This window comes from Marmota flaviventris, chromosome 8 (genome assembly GCF_047511675.1).
Source record: "Marmota flaviventris isolate mMarFla1 chromosome 8, mMarFla1.hap1, whole genome shotgun sequence".
Lineage (NCBI taxonomy): Eukaryota > Metazoa > Chordata > Mammalia > Rodentia > Sciuridae > Marmota > Marmota flaviventris.
This window is the reverse complement of record NC_092505.1, coordinates 12,856,864-12,877,212: the sequence shown is the minus strand read 5'-3', so window position 1 is coordinate 12,877,212 and position 20,349 is coordinate 12,856,864. Positions and strand designations below refer to the sequence as shown.

At 34.0% G+C, this 20,349-nt stretch overlaps 2 protein-coding genes across 2 annotated transcripts; both read right to left on the bottom strand.

Moving 5' to 3' along the window:
• Positions 1 to 8,155: 8,155 nt before the first annotated feature.
• On the bottom strand, positions 8,156 to 8,455 carry LOC114087777 (keratin-associated protein 6-1-like). Its single transcript, XM_027929337.1, has one exon. It carries the CDS (start codon positions 8,453 to 8,455, stop codon positions 8,156 to 8,158), a length of 300 nt encoding a protein of 99 aa, XP_027785138.1.
• An 11,171-nt stretch (positions 8,456 to 19,626) lies between these two features.
• Positions 19,627 to 19,926, bottom strand: LOC114087776 (keratin-associated protein 6-5-like). The gene has a single exon (XM_027929336.2). It carries the CDS (start codon positions 19,924 to 19,926, stop codon positions 19,627 to 19,629), a length of 300 nt encoding a protein of 99 aa, XP_027785137.2.
• Between the last annotated feature and the right edge of the window lie 423 nt (positions 19,927 to 20,349).

The following is a 20,349-nucleotide window of genomic DNA, read 5'->3' as shown; positions in this document are numbered from 1 at the left end:
CCGGCCTTACCCCCCCTGTTGCAGACCAGCAAGCTGACCTAGAGCCAAGCTCTAAGAGGCAGCTTGAGCCCTGGACATTATTCCTATGAAGGGGAGATGGCTCACTGCACAGAGTTATGTGAAGCAGAAGAGGGTACAGGAAACAGACGTCATCACTAAGAGGCCCGTGTGGCACAAAGGGATGTTGTGTATGTACACACAGGGCCTAGGAGGGCTACCTTAGCTACTTGTGGCTGGATGACTTTGTTCCTTGTTTTGTATTTTTCTATTTCATGTAATGCACACATTAACTGAAAAAAAAAGTCTTTAAAAAATATTTATAGGAGCTATCAAAACAATTAATATTCACAGCCCTGGAATAGCAAATAATGGGGGAGAATAAATTGATATAGAAATCTACTTAAAGAAATGATATTTTAAATGTCGCCAATTTGTTAAAAGTCAGAAATATACAGAGGTAAAGGTTATAAACCCAATCAGATTAAATTTAAAGGAAATTATATCTAGTTATATTATATTTGAGTTTTGGAAACCAAAAAACAAACATTAAAAAAAAAACTTGAAAGCAGCTAATGATAAGCAACACATTACTTATAAGGAATAATGAATTACCATGGCTTTCTCAGGAGAACCTATACACTCCAAAGAGAATGAAAAACAACTAAACTGCTGATAGAAAAAAACCTAATACTCTATATCCAATAATATCAGGGACAAAAGTGAAATAATATCTTTCTCAGATGAAGGAAAAATAAGAGAAATTTGTGTTTACAAAATCTTTTCTAAAAGAAATGTTAAAGGAACTTTTTCAGGCTAAAAGAAAAATGATCCTAAATGGAAAGTTGGAACTTTAGAAACAAACAAAAAGAAATAGAAAATTATAAGCATTTAGGTAAATAGAATAGATTATTTTCCCTTATAATTAATTTAAAATTCATGTAACAGGAAACAAAAAAATTACAATATTGTATGAGGGAGTTTGAAGTTAGGTTGATGTATGACAAATATAACAATAAGAAGCAATAGTAAAAGTATCTAAAATAAATCTTACGCCTTTTAGCTAAAGCAAAATATGAATTCAGAACATTGTGAATGATGAGTTATGAAAATCATAATCACTGGAGTAATCTCCAAAATTAAAGAGATGTAGCCAAAAATATAATAGATAAATTAAAATATAATATTAAAACATTCACATATGAAAAATGTGGGCAGAGAAAATAGAAACAAATACCAAAACGTTATTATGGTTTGGATATGAAATGTCCCCTAAAATTCACATGTAAGAGTTTTCTGACATAAAATGATTAGATTATGTCAGGTGGAACCTGATCAGTGCATTAATCCACTGATATGAATTAAATGGGCAGTAATTATAGGCAGATCAGGTGTAATTGGAAGAAGTACATCTTTGGGTGAATTCTTTGAGATTTTTATTTTGTGCCTCCTGAGGGGGACTTTCTCTTTTTCTCTGTTCCCTAGCTGCTGTGTCCTGAGCTGCTTCCCTCCAACACGCCCTTCCTCCATCTCCTCACTCCATCTCAGAGCTGTGGAGCAGGCCAAGCATGGACTGAACCTGTGAAACCATGAGCCAAATAATGTTTTCCTCCTCTGAGTTTTTCTTCTTTCAGGTGTATTGGTCACAGTAACAAATGTTGAATAAAATGAATAGTCTAAACAATTTCAATCAGAGCAATAACTAAATGAATGTGAATTCTCTAACCATATAATTAGAATACAGAGACTATCAAATTGCCTAATATCAGATTCATCTATATATTGTCTATCAGAAAATATCTGTGTGTGTGTGTGTGTGTGTGTGTGTGTGTGGTTCTAGGGATTGAGCCAAGGGGCACTTTACCACTGAGCTACATCCACAGTACTTTTTATTTTGAGACAGGTTCTTGCTAAGTTGCTTAGGGACTCACTAAATTGCAGAGGCTGGCTTTAAACTGGTAATCCTCTTGCTTCAGCCTTCTGGAGTCCCTGGGATTACAGATATGCATCACCATGCCATGCTAAAAAATAGCTTCTAATATGTAGTAAAACAAAAAAGAAAAAAGAGTGAAAAACTGTTAAAAAATTTTCCTGTAATTACTGTTTCGTATGAAAAGCTGTACATGCAAAGAGTAACCAAAAGAATGCAGATGTGTCTGTCTTAATATCAGAACAATTAGACTCATTATATGGAAAATTACTTGAAACTCTGTAGTTTTTACCTGATGTGCAATGACAATTAAAAATAATATTAAAATATCAGGCAAAAACTCCCAGATACTTCTCATTTTATGTTTTTACATTTGATAATCAATACTTGTCTTAGTTTGGGTAAATGCTAACACATAAATATAGACTAGTCATTCCAACTAGAATCCATAAAAATTATCAATGGATATGGATCCTATCATGTGAAGAAAATTTCAAAATATGAAGCAAAATCTGAAGAAGTAATCACATGCACAATTATATTGGAAAATTTATCCATCTCTCTCTGTAATCAGTACAAATAAACAGATATTTAACATAGAAATTAGAAAACAATTAACTTCATATAATTGACATGTATACAGCACTCTCGAAGTGACCTCAGAATACAAATTTTGTGATATGTAACACATTCACTATGATAGATAATATTTTGTATAATAAAACAGGCAAAATGAATTTTAAAAGTTGAAATTATACAAAGTTTGTTACAAAATCATTAAGGAGTTAGACTACAAATCAATAAGGTAGCTGAAAATTCCATAATAATTAAAAAGTAAATGTTACTTTTATATAACAAATGAGTCCCTTGTTATAAAAAGAATATTTAAAATATTTTGAACTCAATGAAAGTGAATTTAGAATGTATCAAAATATATGAGATGAGAATAAAGCAGTGCATAAAGGAAGATGTATGGGGTTAAGTGCTTATATATTTAGAAAAAAGAAATTTCTCAAATTTGTAATTCAAGCTTCTTCCCAAATAATTTGTAATTTTTAAAAACAAAAAAAAAAGTAATACAAAAATAAACATCAGGATTCAATACAAATTGAAAATAAGGAAAACAAAAAGTATAAATAAAGCCAAAAGTTGATTATATGAGAAGTTCAATTAAGTCAATATATCTCTGGAAAGGCTAACAAAGAAACTGGAGAGAAGACATATGCTGTCAACAGTAAGAATAAAAATGGACCATCACTATAGGTTCTATAGTAATGAAAAAGAACGATAATGAAACAGAGGAAATAATACCCGTGCCCATAAATTCAACAACTTAGAAAAAGTTTTATACTGTTTTATACTGTAAAAGGCATAAAATACCAAAACTTGCTCAAAATGATAAAATGTCTGAATAGTTGCACAACTAACTGAATTATATAATTTGTAATTAAAATTCTTCCAACAATGAAAACTTCTGGCCCATATAATTCTGCTGAAAGGTAAGTCATATTTCCAACATTGTAACAAATATCTGAGTTAAACTTGTAAAGAGAAACAATTTTGACTCACAATTTAGGACGTTCTAGTCCATGATTAATAGACTTTGTTACTTTGGGCCTGTGGCAAGGAAGTGCATCATGGTAGAAGTATGTTGCAGAGTAAAACTGCTCATCTCCTTTCCAGGAAGTGAAAAAGAGCAAGGAATATACTCTGATACCCCACAATGTTCTTCAACATCATGCCTCAGTGAAGGTTAAAAAGGTTAAAAAATCTTCCCATCTCTGGGAGACACTCTTGATCCAAACTATAGAATTCTGCCCCTCACCTCCAAAGGTTCATGTAGGTCTCAGAATGCAAAATGCATTTAGTCAATTCCTCAAATCCCAGAATCTTAACTGTTCAGAATTGCTTAGAATTCCAAGTCCAAAAATCCCCTCTGAGACTCAAGGCAAATTCTGTTATCAGCCCCTGTAAAAATCAAGAGTGTTGCATACTTCCAAAATATAATGCTGGACGTACAAGGCATAGATAGGGTAAACATTTCCTCTTCCATAGGCAAGCAATAAGGGCAAAGAAAGGAAAGTTTAAACCCAAACAAGACCAAAACCCAGCAGGGAAAACAGAATTAAATCTTTTATCCTCATGTCTGGTATATAGGGCTCACTACAGCAGGATGGGAAATTCCAAGGTTTGGGGTAGCCACACCCCTAGAAGTCTTTGCTGGTTATAGTCCATATGGCCATTTTCTTGGGCTAGCTCCACTTGTTGTCTACCACTTCCCTCTGCAATTGTTGTGTATAGTTGACATCTCTGTCCTTGTGGAGTCTCCATTATAGCCTCAGCTTTACTCTCACTGGAGGCTGCCTGTAAAGACTGACTCCAAAACCTATTTCCTGGAATCCAAGGTTTGCCTTTGAAATCTTAATGGAAGTCTCCATGACCCCAAACTCTTCCGACACAAATAATCAGCATCATGTGGAAAAGGCTGAGGTCTGTCACTGGTGAGAATTGCACCCCAATAAAACCTGGTTGCAACAGTCTCTGAGCACTCTGATGGCTAAATACAGGGAAACAAATACCTAGGAACTTTCAGTGCTCAGGATATTCCAGTACTCCTTTGTTAAATGTAAATCTTTGTAAGAAATTTCCATTTCTGTACCTTTGAATCTGTGATGGTATGTCTTTGCCAATTCCTGGTTTGCCTTCAAGCCATTTTTCCTATAAGCCTTGTACAAAGCACTCTCTTTGACCAGAATCTTACACACCTTTTTCAGTCAAATCGTAAGTTTTTCAAATCTTTCCACCACATAAATTAATCCACCACCCTTAAAATTAGCATCTCACAGTTTCAGAGTACAGAGAGAAAAAAAAATCCAATTCTATGTGACAGTTCAATAGGAGTTGACTCTATTCCAGTCCCAATAGAATACTCATTTTCATCTGAATCATCACCAGCATGATCATTACTATAAACATTTCTATCAGCATTCTGATCTTCAGAGTCTCCAAAAGAATCGCCCAGTAAGCTCTGCCTATAGCATTGTAGACATTTAAAAAAAATTGGCTTCTTCCAACTATGCCAAATTCCTCCTAAAAACCAATACCAAAGGCTCCAAAACATCATCAGATTTATAATAAAATCAAACACCCCACTCATGTTAAAAAAAAAAAATTCTGATAGTCAGCTTTTCATCTCTTAGACAAATATTTGAGGTAAACTTATAAAGACAAAAGGTTCATTTTGTATCACAATTTTGGAGGTTTTATTCCATTGTTCACTAGCTTCTTTGCTTCGAGATTATGGTGAGGTACTGCATGATGGCAGAAGCCTGTAGTAGATCAAAACCACTCACCCCACAGCCAAGAAGAGAAAGACAGTAAACAAGAGACTTGGGTCCCACAATCCCCTTCAGGAGCACATTCCTAATGACCCAAAGACCTCCCACTCAGCTTTACTCCTTAACATTTCTACCACCTCCAAATAGTGCCACACTGAGGACAGAGCTTTTACCACTTGGACATTTGGGGAGCACTTAAGATTCAAATAGAATAGCTGATAAACTCCACCAGCCAATACCATTTACATTGGGATTTCTGCAGAAAAAAAAAAATACAGAAAAAAAAAAAACAGCAAGAAAGGAAGGGAGAGAAGAAGAGAGAGAAAAAGCAAGAGGAAGAGGATTAAAAAACGTAGGCATTCCTGAAAATCAGCGACAAATCTTCTGAAATGGAAATGAGGACAACCACCCCATTCACAATATCCTCAAAAAAATAAAATAAAATACTTGGGAATCAACCTAACAAAAGGGGTGAAAGATTTATACACTGAAAACTACAGAACCCTAAAGAGAGAAATAGAAGAAGATCTTAGAAGATGGAAAAATACACCCTGTTCATGGATAGGCAGAACTAACATCATCAAAATGGTGATATTACCAAAAGTTCTCTATAGGTTTAATGCAATGCCAATCAAAATCCCAACGGCATTTCTTATAGAAATAGATAAAGCAATCATGAAATTCATATGCAAAAATAAAAGACCCAGAATAGCAAAAGCAATTATAAGCAGGAAGAGTGAATCAGGCGGTATAGCAATACCAGACTTCAAACTATACTACAGAGCAATAGTAACAAAAACAGCATGGTACTGGTACCAAAACAGGTGGGTGGACCAATGGTACAGAATAGAGGACACAGAGACCAATCCACAAAGTTACAACTATCTTATTTTTGACAAAGGGGCTAAAAGCATGCAATGGAAGAAGGATAGCATCTTCAACAAATGGTGCTGGGAAAACTGGAAATCCATATGCAACAAAATGAATCTGAATGCCTTTCTCTTTCCATGCACAAAAGTTAAGTCAAAATGGATCAAGGAGCTGGATATCAAAACAGAGACTCTGCATCTGATAGAAGAAAAAGTTGGCTCCGATCTACATATTGTGGGGTCGGGCTCCAAATTCCTTAATAGGGCACCCATAGCACAAGAGTTAAAAACAAGAATCAACAAATGGGACTCATTCAAAATAAAAAGTTTTTCTCAGCAAGAGAAACAATAAGAGAGATAAATAGGGAGCCTACATCCTGGGAACAAATCTTTACTCCTCACACTTCAGATAGAGCCCTAATATCCAGAGTATACAAAGAACTCAAAAAATTAAACAATAAGAAAACAAATAACCCAATCAACAAATGGGCCAAAGACCTGAACAGACACTTCTCAGAGGAGGACATACAAACAATCAACAAGTACATGAAAAAATGCTCACCATCTCTAGCAGTCAGAGAAATGTAAATCAAAACCACCCTAATATACCATATCACTCCAATAAGATTGGCAGCCATTATGAAGTTAAACAACAACAAGTGCTGGCGAGGATGTGGGGAAAAGGGTACACTTGTACATTGCTGGTGGGACTGCAAATTGGTGTGGCCAATTTGGAAAGCAGTATGGAGATTTCTTGGAAAGCTGGGAATGGAATCACCATTTGACCCAGCTATTCCCCTTCTCGGACTATTCCCTAAAGACCTTAAAAGAGCGTACTATAGGGATACTGCTTCATCGATGTTCATAGCAGCACAATTCACAATAGCTAGTCTGTGGAACCAACCTAGATGACCTTCAATAGATGAATGGATAAAAAAAATGTGGCATTTATACACAATGGAGTATTACTCAGCAATAAAAAATGACAAAATCATGGCATTTGCAGGGAAATGGATGGCACTAGAGCAGATTATGCTAAGTGAAGCTAGCCAATCCCTAAAAAACAAATGCTAAATGTCTTTTTTGATATAAGGAGAGCAACTAAGAACAGAGCATGGGGGAAGAGCATGAGAAGAAGATTAACATTAAACAGGGACGAGAGGTGGGAGAGAAAGGGAGAAGGGAAATTGCATGGAAATGGGAGGAGACCCTCATCTTTATACAAAATTACATATAAGAGGAAGTGAGGGGAAAGGGAAAAGAACAAGGGAGGGAAATGAATTACAGTAGATGGGGTAGAGAGAGAAGATGGGAGAGGAGGGGAGGGGAGGGGGGATAGTAGAGGATAGGAAAGGCAGCAAAATACAACAGACACTAGTATGACAGTATGTAAAAACTTGGATGTGTAACTGATGTGATTCTGCAATCTGTATACAGTGGAAAAATGGGAATTCATAACCCACTTGAATCAAATGTATGAAATGTGATATGTCAAGAGCTATGTAATGTTTTGAACAACTAATAATAAAAAAAGTTCACGATTTTAGAAGTGCTAGAGAAAGTAAGGCAGAAATATTAAGATAATATTTGGAAAAAACAGGCAATTTCAATCTTTTGAAGAAACAAATTTAAAAAGTCAAAAAGATAAAATAAATTAGACCACATGTAATAAATAGAATGAAAACCAGGGTTTTTATTTCAGGTTATTAAAGTTTATTAAAAATAGTAAGAAACAAAATAATACATAAAAATCAATAAGCTAAGGCAAATCCGCTTCACTCTGTTGAAGGAGATAAGTAAGTTTGCAGGATTAACATCACATTATCTCACTCATTCTGAGGCTAAACACGAGGTGGAGAACTAAGAATGCTAAATCAACATGGGGCCACCAGATTTCAGGTCATCAACAGATGTTATCAGAAGTTTGAGGTGTAATTTAGTGTTTTGGCATAAGGGCATGGGATTCAGGGATGGTGAATCATGACATCATCTGTGTGGCAGATGACACTCCCACAATCTCCTCAATAGTAGTATCCAAAGCCAGAGCCACATCCATAACCACAGCCACAGAGAGAGCGGGAGCCATATCCATAGCCACAGCCATAGCCACAGCCCAGTCTGCGGAAGCCACAGCCATAGCCACAGCCCAGGCCTCCATAGCCACAGCCCAGGCCTCCATAGCCATAGCGTAGGCCTCCATAGCCACAGCATCCATAGCCACGGCCACCATAGTAGTTTCCGTAGTAGCTGCCACACATGGTGTTGGTTGTTGAGGTTGCCCTTGGATAGAGAAGGAGCAGGGGTAACTTGAGTCTGGACATTTCTCCCTGTAGAAGGCCTTTTATATGCCTTCAATGTGGGTGGGACCCACAAGGCATGTTGTGCCATTGGCTAATTTTATGACTGATCTCACTACTTTGTTGTTTTTCAATCACAAGATCAAGCCTCAGAGTTACTAAGGAAGCTTGTTTGTTTTATTTTTTATATTTTGAGTAGTTTTGCTCTGAAAGAATTCAATGCTAATAATGAGACAGTCGTACATACAAAACCCTGCATTGCACCACATATTAATTTGAGCTCCAGTTAGCATGCAGCATTTCTAAATGTACCATTTTAGCAAACCAACTTTGATTTGCTCTTGGTACAAAATAGAATCTATACTCTACTCCTTCCACAGCTAAAAGTAATTACTTTTTAACCAAAGCATTTTGCCTATAGTTTTTTTTTTTTTTTAATTATTTATCATCTTCATTGTCAGCACTCTCTCCACCTAAAAAGAATGCAGCATAGAAAATTTTAATGTTATTCACCTGTGTATAAAAATAAGAGCCAGTGTTCAGAAGTTTTGTGACTAACTAGCCTAAGCCAACTGCATCTCTACATTTTTGTTTTTATTCACACAACTTGCTTAATTTGCATATGTCTAATTCTTCTTCAGGGCAGTAAAAATAGTTTCATCTATGGATTTCAAATTTTCTTTGACTATCACCAGAAATAATAAAGATGATGATGATTATGATAATAATAGTAATAAAATAATAATAATGTATTCAATTTTATTAACTCTTTTAAACGTTGCCTTTTTTCTTTCTTTCTTTTTTTTTTTTTTTTTGTACTGGAGATTTAACACAGGGGTGATTTCTCACTGAGCTACACCCCAAGCCCTTTTTGTTTATTATCACAACATTATTTTGATATATAATCTCATTAATTTGTTTAGGGCCTTGCTAAATTGCTAAAGCTAGCCTTGATCTTGTCATCCTCTGTCTCAACCTTCTGGGTCACTGGGATTATAAGTATGTGCCACCATGCCTGACTCCATTGCCATTTTTAATAGATAACATTTTGTAACTTCTTAGAAGTTTAAGAATATGTGCCAGTTATATGCTTATGAGCTTTAATCTATTTGAAATACTGTTGTTTCCCAAGACTGATTTAATTAAATTCCCCTCTAATCAACAGAAGAATCTGTTGAGAGTTTGGGATGTAATCAGTCACTATTCTAAGTGGTATTTTATTTCCTTCAAATATTTGATTTTACCAATCTATTAGATGAACATAAATTCCTTTGTAAAGACATACAATGTAAAATCAGAAGTCTACTTTTAATCAATTATACGGAACGCTCTGAGTAACCATTAAAATATTTTAAGATTTCATTATTTCCAGTCTGATTACCCAGGCTCTTAAACACACAGCAAAATGAAGTGAAACTTGTTATTTTCTAAACACCCACCCTTTGGGAACATGCAAGGAGGTGTGATTATACAAACATTTACAAAATTAACCTCCAAAGTGTGACACCCCAGTGATGCTTTGTGTTCTTCATATTACTTCCAAGCCGAGTCAAGGAGATGGAGTTGGCTCATGAAGCCATGAAGAGGGTTCAGGACAAGGACCCCTATGCACTTTAGCTGACCCTCCTTTGATGCTGGTCACAATATTTTCAGCCCACTCAGTTCATCTGCCTTGACAGTAATTCTTATTAGTCAAGAAAAAAACAGCCTCTTCATATAACAGAGCATTTTTTCTATTAATGATTAAATTAAATACCATAATTTTCCATGAATTTTAATGTATATTTTTTAACCTTTATTTTATTAATGACCATTAGTTGAAATAATATTGTAGCCATTTTTTAAGTCTTAAAAGTCTTATTTATTATATAAATTTGTGGAACAGCAAAAGGTATGACTAGTTAATTAACAAAATAATCATCAGGCAAGTCATTTTATAACTGGATAAAACATCTGTAGTAGTCTGTCATATAACTCAAGCTTCCCATTATAAATATTTATGAGAACAATTCTCTTAGAATTTCTTTTCAGGAATGATTCATCTCTTATGAAGAACTGATATTTGTTTTTATAATCTATGAGTCTTTACACACCATGGAACTTCGTTTTTTGTTTAATGGTGAAATTAATTTTGTGAGCAGGTTTTTAGTTTCAGTAGAGTTGAGAAGAAAGTAGAGAGAATTCCAATACAGCCCTGTCCCCCCTCACTGTGGACACTGTCCACCAGATCAGTGCATCTATGACAGATGAAACTTTGCTGACACATTTTTATCACTGGAGTCTGTAGTTCATGTTTACTGTTCATTCTTGGTTGTTGTACTTTCTTTCTTTAGGTTTTGACGAATGCTTAAAGACATCCACCCACCATTATAGTATTGTGAAAAACAATTTCACTGCCTTAAAAATCCTCGTTCTACCTGTTAACGTATGTTGGCCTTCTATTTTGTAAAGAGGGTTTGTCTACCCTGATGCTCGGAAATACAATTAATGCTTCGCTACAATGTAATTAATGAATGCTAAACAAACTGCAAGCAAACATTTCTCCAATTTACTCCCTTTAGTTTCCCAAAGTACTTTCTTAATAAATTATCCTTTTAACAGACAATTTTGCAAATGTGTGCCTAAGATGGCTACTTCCACCTTCTTTCTTACCACAGTTTGTCTCAATCGTCCAAACCATTGACCCACTGCTCCACTGAAAGTGTCCCCGTCAATTGTTGCCTGATGGAAGTACAGTTCATTTCTCTGTATTCATAAAAATGAAGCTCTGAAACAAAATTTAGGTCAGTTGGATTTCCTCTTCTTTCTTGACAGGCTCTTTCTTTTGTTATCCTTTGCATTAGACTCTCTTCTTTTACTTCCAATTTTCTCTTTTCAGGATTAAGAAAAAAAAAATCTTTCCCACCACTTGACCTCATTCTCAAAACTGTGTTCATGGCCTTCCTACATCTTCATGCTTTTTTGATTATATATTCAACTGTCTAGTTGATAATTTTATTTTTTTCTTTAATAGCCATCAGAAATTTGACATCACCAAAACAAGAGTCCATGATTCTCATGATGGCACATGTCTCTTTTTCCCACAGCACAACAAACTCACACCACAGTCTTCCCCTGGAAGTGTATTCTTCATAGATTTCCATTACATGAAGAATAAATGTCATTCGATACTCTGTCACATCTCTCTGATAACATCTCCTACTACTTCCCTTCCAGTTTACCATGCTTCAAACATGGTGGGTCTCTAGCACCTCAGAGAAACCAAGATCTTCCCTTTGAAGACTTTTGCCTTTGTACTGCTGACCCCTCTTTCTGAAAATAGTTGCAGGAATTTCTGAATTCTAATCCACATTCTGGTATCACAGAACCATGTCTATAATCTCTGACCTCCATATTTAATATTGACTCCTCCATATTAATGATTAAAAATTATTCAACTAATTGATTTATATGATTTTATGAATTCTCATCACTTTCAGAAATTACTTCATTAAATTCTGAATTTCCTTGTCTTACATTGCCCGTCATCCCCCAGAATCATGAGAATAGGCACCTTAATGACTTTTTAATTTCTACATCCCATATGCTTAAAATGAAGTGTTAATAATAGAGTTATAAATAATAAGTAAAAAAAAACTGAAAAAATAAAATGTGGAGTAGTTTGTTTAAATTGAGATTGATAACAGAATAAATATCTCCTTACTATGTGTAAGGTTAATGAAGACAGAGTCTCTAGGATTTCTTAAAATCTAAGCAAAATTTTGGAATTCCATGTGTGCTTTATTTATAAGGTGGTCCGTGTCAATTAAAGATTAAGAATTATCCTTGTAACTTTATATATCTTTCTGATTATACATTCCTCTGTTTCCTTTTGTTGTATTTCTTTAACTTCAAAATATTCTGGGAATTTGGAAGCTAAACATGTGGAATTAATTACATTATTAGATAAATTGCATGAATTCCTATTTTGTACTACGTGCAACAATATGAATGAAGTTTAAGATATGCATTAACCCGTTCAAACAAATTCATTACCTTTGGTGAGTCAAATATTATAGTCTGTAAGATTAGGCAGCTAGAAATAAAGGTCTTGGTGTATTCAGGAAAATCTAAGGTTTCATAAGAGATAGATTCACCAGAAAAATTGTGATTAAGACATTAATGTCCTCAGGATTTTGATAGGCATCAGGGAATTTAAATACTCTGAAACCTTCTGTAGTAATTTGAAATAAACATAAAAATACCATGAATGTGGAACATAACATATTCTTGAACAAAGGGCTATGTAGTCTATATTCTAAGCAAGTAAAGCTGATTCTCAAACTGTTTCTGTGCTTATCTAGGATTTCAACCTCAAATGCAAAGCTTTTGCAAATACAAAAGGAACACATGAAATAAAAGGCTCTAACACAGAAGAAGTAGGGTTTTAACATCTATGATTCTATGTGAAAAGCAATTCAACAAGATATTCTTTTTCACATGAAAATAAAACACCGTATTAAACATAAAATAGATCCATCTGTATTCACTCAATTTATCCTGTCTTTATGACTCTTCCTCCACCTCCTATTGATGGTCTCCTACATCTCCCCATGCCATTTTTTTTGATTTCTCATCAAGATAAAATAAGTATTAAATCAACCCTACTACTACTACTAATAATAATAATAAATAGAATGAGTTTTTTTCACTTTTTATAAGTTCTCATGAGACTGAGTTCACAAGTAAACAAACACTGTATATTTAGAAAACAAGTTTTGTATTTAAGGCACCTGACTACATTATTAGCATCCTGACTCCACAATAGAGTCCCTGGTATATTGGTTATGAGGAATGAATTCTTGAAATTTTTCTTATGGTTAACCAGTTTGGAAATGAGTCCAGCCTATCTGGCTTTTTCACATACTGTTCAGGTTATGAAATTCAAAACCAAGGGATTGGTTCAAGTCCTCAACTAGACCTTTCATTTCTGGTACCATAGGCTGTTATGGCATTGACTGTGGCAGCCTGAGGCTCCAGTGACCTGGGTTGCAGCTATAGTTGTATTTCCAGCTGTAGGAACTACAGATGTGCCTGCTATGACTCCTGCAGTTTTGAAACGCATGGATTTCCTGGCTACTATCCAGATACTATTTATTAAAGACCTCTTGTATACTTCTCATTGTTATAAAAGGATTCTTCACTAAGTGTTGTTTGGTGTTCTAAAACTAACATCCAAATTCTAAACTAGTTATGAATAGAGTCATAAATTTATTAATTTCCATAACATCTAAAGATTTTACGGGGCAAATCCATTTTTTTCATGTTTTCATGAGTCAAATTTTAGAAAAAAAAATTCCAATTTTCTTTTTCATCATATGTAAATTCATTTGCAAACACATGGTGTATTTTATATATATTTGCATATCTTCATTATTTCTAGGTCTGCAGATATGGGTGTTTGCAGCTGTTGCTTTTGTATGAGCTAAAGTCTCTTTCAGGTACATTACTTAAGGAAATACCTCATTCTGAACTCTCAATGGCTTGCAATAGGAAGCAATCTATATGGTTGAAAAAGGTACCAACAAGTATCTCCCAGATCTGTATAAAATATAATCAAAATGTATATTTTACCAAGCACATAGCATTTACATTGAATTTAGAATAAAAAAATGTGATAACACATAATGTAATTCATTGAGTCATCACATATTTCCAGGAAAGAAAAGAATATTATAATAGTTTTTAAGATCTATATTTCTGAAAGAAATTAAAGGTATCCATACATGTGTAAGAACTTTCTTTAGTCCACTTGTTAAATTTTGCTTTTGTTGCCTGTATTTGGGGTGTCACATCCAGGAAATCACTGCCAAAGTCAATGCCAAGAGTTCTTCATTTATGTTTTCTTACAGACATGTTAGGGTTTGAGTCTTACATTTATGTCTTTAATAGGTTTTGAATTGATTGTGTGTGTGTGTGTGTGTGTGTGTGTGTTGTATAAAATAAGAATACAGTTAATGTTTTCTCTGTGGTTGTCAGGTTTTCCTAACCCAATATCAAAAACTTCCCTTTCCCTATTTTGTATTTTGAGCAATGCTATCAAAGTCTATTTGATGGTCTATGTATGGGTTTATGCTGGGACTGTGCTCTGTTTCATTGTTTTCTTTGCCTATTTTAGTGTCAGTTGCACTTTGTTTTAATTACTGTACTTTTCTAGATTATTTTTTTCTAAATATTTTGAAATTAGGAGGTATGAGACCACCAGTCTCAACCCTGTTTTGACTATTCAAGGTCGTTTGTGGGTCCATGTGAATTTTTAGATTATTTTTTCTATTTCTGTAAAAACTGACATTGGGATTTTGATAGAATTTTATTAGAACTTAAGATTGTTTGGGGTAGCATGACCATTTTAATAGTATTAATTCTTCTCAATCACAGAACAAGATGTCTTTCTACTTGTTATTGTCTGTTTTCATTTCATTCATCAGTACTTTAGAGTTTTCAATATATAAATCTTTCACATCTTTCATTAAGTTTATTTCTACATATTTATTCTTTTGATGCTATTGTAAATAGGATTTTTTCTTAATTTTATTTTTATAAAATTTATTGCTAATTTACAGAAACAAAAGTGATTTTGATTGTTAAATTTGTATCCTACAAATTTATTGAATTGGCTTATTCATTCTAATATTTCCTTGTTAGATCATTAGGATTTTCTATACAAAAGATAATACCATTTACAAACAGATAATTTTACTTGTTTTCTGATTTAAATGTCTTTTATTATTGTTCTTGCCCAATGTTCTGGCTAGAACTTCCAGTGCTACATTACATAGGATTGGCATAGGTTGTCCATGTCCTTTCTAATAGTTCTGTACGATCTCTTTTACTTCTGTGGTATTGGTTGTAATGTCTTCAGTTTCATTACAGATTGTATTTAGTCTCATCATTTTTCCCCTACTATGTGTAATTAATGCTTTGTTGATTTTGTATTTCCCAAAACCAACTACTCGTTTTGGTGATCTATTGTCTTTTTATTCTCTTTCATTTATTTCAGTTTTAACCTTCATTAATTTTTTTCCTTTTGTCAAATATGGGCTTAGTTTTTTCTTATTAGTTTACTTGTGTGAGGTATAAACTCATTTTATCCCTTTGAAATCTTTCTTCTTTTTTAGCATATGTGTGTATTGCTATAAACTGGCCTCTTGAGACTTTTTCTGCTGCATCACATACATTTAGCATGCTTTCGTTTTCTGTTGTCTTAAGATATTTTATAATTTCCATTTGATTTATACCTTGATTAAATGGTTATTCAAAAGTAGGTTTTAAAATTTGCATTTATTCATAATTTTTTTTCAAATTTCATACTCAAGGTTTTTATAACAGTGTAAATACTATGGTAATTATGTACTAAACTAATAATAAAATAATAAAGAATAATGGCATAAGTTTTTGGAAGTGATGGATACTAATATGATATAGACTATGATGATGTTTTCACAAGTATATGCCTACAAGTCTGTCAACCAAATATCCATAAAGTTGTTAAAATTATTAGAATAATAAATCAAAAACTGTACAATATTTAAAAATCAATTGAATATCAAAAATCTACATATAAAATGAAATACATAATGATGTGTCTTTATTAATTTTTTGTGAAAATTGACAAGAATTCTGGAAAAAAATATAGTCAATAACTTAGGATTCCATGTATCTTAAGGGGGAAAGAAAAACATCTGGGAGAATATTAAAGGAATTTGAAGTATGGCATCATTAACATGCTGGCACAGATCAGCAAGACTGTCACAACAACCTGAAAGGTAACATCGTCACATGGTATTGGGAAGCAGCACCTCCACTGCACACACTTCACGGTCACCCCTTGAGAGTAACAGATCTTGTTAAAGAGGCAAAGTAAAATTATAAACCTAAACATTTTCATTTATAAATGTCCACATATGAAAGATTTGCATATGAACAAGCATGATGTCTGATGGGACAAACTTTTACCCTGAGTATTGGGTATGTAGATCATTCTTTCTAAAGAATAGCCATATGAAATGAATAGCTGTCAAAATCAAAAGATTAAGCTGAGAACTCCGAAAGCATCCAACTTTCAAAACAGTACTATAAAAAAGATGGGAAAACACTTGAACACAGTATTTGAATTTCTAAAATTCATAATATTTAAGAGCCATTAAACATGTAATGTTATAACAAGTATACCAGCAAATAGCAAAATCTTAAAAAGGAAAGTATGTACTTACCATAAGAAAACTTGTAAATTAAAAAAAAATGGCAGAAAATTTAACAGGAGATAAGAAGAGTGGAAGCTATTGAGAAATTATCCTGGAGTTTGGAAAAGAGGCAAACAAAGACAAACATTAAACCAAAGAAAGTAAGAGTTGGGCAGAAAAGATTCTAGATGTCCAACATGAGAAAATCGTAATTTCACAAATAACATGACAGGCAAAAAATAGAGGAGGGAAAATGCAAATTTTTATTAGAGGGAGGAGGTAAAAAATAATTTTTTACTCCAAATATATTTTAACTTTACAATAGTCTTTAACAATTAAATAACCCTTAACAATTAATAATAATTTTTTCATAAAATATTTGGTGAGAAAAAAATCTATGGCCGATTAACAAATGCAAATAAGTTTCTTTTAAATATAAAGAAACATCTAGTCAGTGAATATGAAGCATTTCTTTTGTCATGCTAAACCTGCCAATGAGAAATTGATGCACTTTTTGTTTGTTTGTTTCACTCAGTTTACAAATGGACGTCTTTTAAGGCAACATTAAGCTGTTTTGAGATTTCTGTAACAAAAGTACTTTCATGAGGATTAAGTACCTATATGAAAGAATAGGCTCAGTGATTCCTCTGTAATAAATGACAAATAAATGCTATTTATTATTATTTAAATTATAAATATAAATTATTTACATGAAATTTTGACATATTAATTCTATAAATAAAATATGATACGTACAACCAAATAATATTTTATATGAAAAGAGCAAAAACATACATATAATAGTTAAAAGTTATACTTATTAAATACTAGACATTGTTCTAAGCACTTTGCATGTTTTAACATATTTATGTCTAATAACATCCCTAGAATGCAGGTTCTATCATTCTACTTACTTTTATATGAGAATACCAATACCAAAGAAATTATATAATTTGAAAAAAGCCATTAAATAGCGGATCTGTTTCCTGATTCAGTGCAGCAATTTGGGAAGTGTTTTGTGCATATTACTAAATAAGGTAAATGCAGCTATGCTGTTGAAGTAGACGTTCCTTCCTTTGGGGGAAAGAGAGACATAAATAAAGAATAGTGTAAAGTGCAAAATATCAGCGCATTTCAAGTGCAATATGAGATAGTCACAATTTGAGGACTTCAAAGAAGTGAACGAATCAATGTCAGTGTAAAAGACATGTTTATCTGAGGACATTAATGGTGGCTTTTAACTTCAAATTCAAAATGTCAGAGCTTCCAAGAATTCTAATCAATTTTAGATGGCATTAAGACAGAATCAAGTAGCCTGGCACGGTGGCACACACCTGTAATCCCAGTGGCTCAAGAGGCTGAGGCAGGAGAATTAGGAGTTCAAAGCCAGCCTCAACAAAAAGGAGGCACTAAGCAACTCAATGAGGCTCTGTCTCTAAATAAAATAGAAAATAGGGCTGGGATGTATCTCAGTAGTTTAGTCCCCCTGAGTTCAATCCTTAGTTCCCCCCATCCCCGCAAAAAAAAAAGACTGAATCAAGTGTAGATCTTACAAAACCATAATCAATGGCAATCTTAGTCTGCGTCTATTTCTAAAGCATTTTTGTATCCAGTGATTATGACCCATAAAGAGATCAAAATGGGTTTAAAGTCTACTATTTCCTGAGATGTATGAGTGCAGGCCCTTAAAGTTCCATTTAATATGAAATATAAAATATAAGCTTTGATAATAAAGTAAATTAGAAAACAGATTCTTTTATAAGCATAATTAGAAGAAAACATGTTTTCTGTTTGGTTTGGATCATTCTGGAGATGTCAATTTCGTCCTGGTGGCACCAACAACCTTATAACTTTGAACCTGTTGGAATGAATTGGGGCATCTGGACTTCCCTAAACTAAATATAGCACTTAAATTTTTTCATGCTTAGCATAAGATTCAGAAAGTTGAACATTATAAAAGATAATTGTCAGATTTACAAATAGGAGTCAAAGAAAATTGATGGGGAAGCAAATTATTGTAGATATAAACTCTGAGAACTCAGAAATCACAAGGAAGAAATATCTCAAGACAGAGAATGTAGAATATTGTCAAATGGTTCTAAACTTAAATGCTTTATAGGTGTTAGGACTGATGTCACATTTTCAAAACTAAATTTTAAACTAAAATAGGGAACGTAAAACTTAGCTGGGAACAGGCCTAGTTTAGTTTGAACTTCTCTACCAATTGAACTGGAGAAACATATATTCTTTCCTTAAATAGAGCCAAACCAAAGATTAGAAGCAGGAATCATACATTAACATTCATGTCTTCAAAGGGATGTCATTCAGATGAAGGTTTTGATGTAAAAGCACTTGCAGATACTATTTCCAGTCACTGCTTGACTAAATTGATAAATATTTCACTGTTTTTTCTATCAATAACTCAACATAATATATATCACAGCTGAAACAGAGTGGAAAATTGAGAACTGCTAAGATTATTGCCTTCTTAATGTCTTAAATCAAGAATTTTTAGAATAACTGAGGTAGAAATAGGAAAGCATTATACATCCTAAAAAGTGCAGTCATTTTCTTTAATAAGAATAGAGGGGGAAGTAAAATACTGGATGTTAAATAAAGAAAATCAAGATCATTTTAGGGGTTGAAAAAGTTTATTAGGAAAACATTAGAATGGGTCCTGCATGAAAATCAAAATGCAAGGTTTGTCACTGTTTCATCTCGATGAGAGATAATACAGGACTTCACAGGACAAGTTCAAAGTTCTCTTGAATTTCAGGAGTTAAATCTAAGAAAGGAAAAGTCTGAGGTACCAGATCCACAGGACACTAGGGTGTAAGTCTTCAGCAAGATCACACCAGGAACCTACGATGCAGGATGATCTTCACCCAGGTAAGAAGCTCAGAGCATGTGGCATTCAATATTGGTAAATCCCAGTGTCCCAGGTGTTGAAGCTAAGAGTCTCACACTGCGTCTTCAATAGTAGTATCCAAAACCAGAGCCATATCTGGAGCCACATCCATACCCACAGCCACAGAGAGAACGGGAGCCATATCCATAGCCACAGCCATAGCCACAGCCCAGGCCTCCATAGTCATAGCCCAGGCCTCCATAGCCATAGCGCAGGCCACCATAGCCATAGCGCAGGCCACCATAGCCACAGCATCCATAGCCACGGCCACCATAGTAGTTTCCGTAGTAGCTGCCACACATGGTGTTGGTTGTTGAGGTTGTCCTTGGGTAGAGAAGGAGTGTGGGTAACTTGAGTCTGGACATTTCTCCCTGTAGAAGGCCTTTTATATGCATGCAGAGTGGGTGGGACCCACAACAGGCACTCATGCCACTGGCTAATTTTATGACTAACCTCATTATGTTGTTGTTTCTCAACTGTAAGATAAACCCTTAGATTTATACGACAAGCTTGTTTTCCCTCAGAGTTGTGAGTCTCTTGACCCATTTGAAGTCTTCAATAAAAGGAGACACTTCACACACATCCAGTCCTGCCTCGAAGCAGGCTTCCATGTTAACCTCCTATATTTATCCTTCCATATAACAGAAGCTGACCTTTATTCATTACACTCTACTTGCCATGGCCTCTGTATTTTCATACTTTTAAAAAAACATTTCACAGAAATAACACTCCTTTAGACTCATAAGTTTTCTTCTCTTGATCCAAATCAATTAACTTCCTCTAGAACT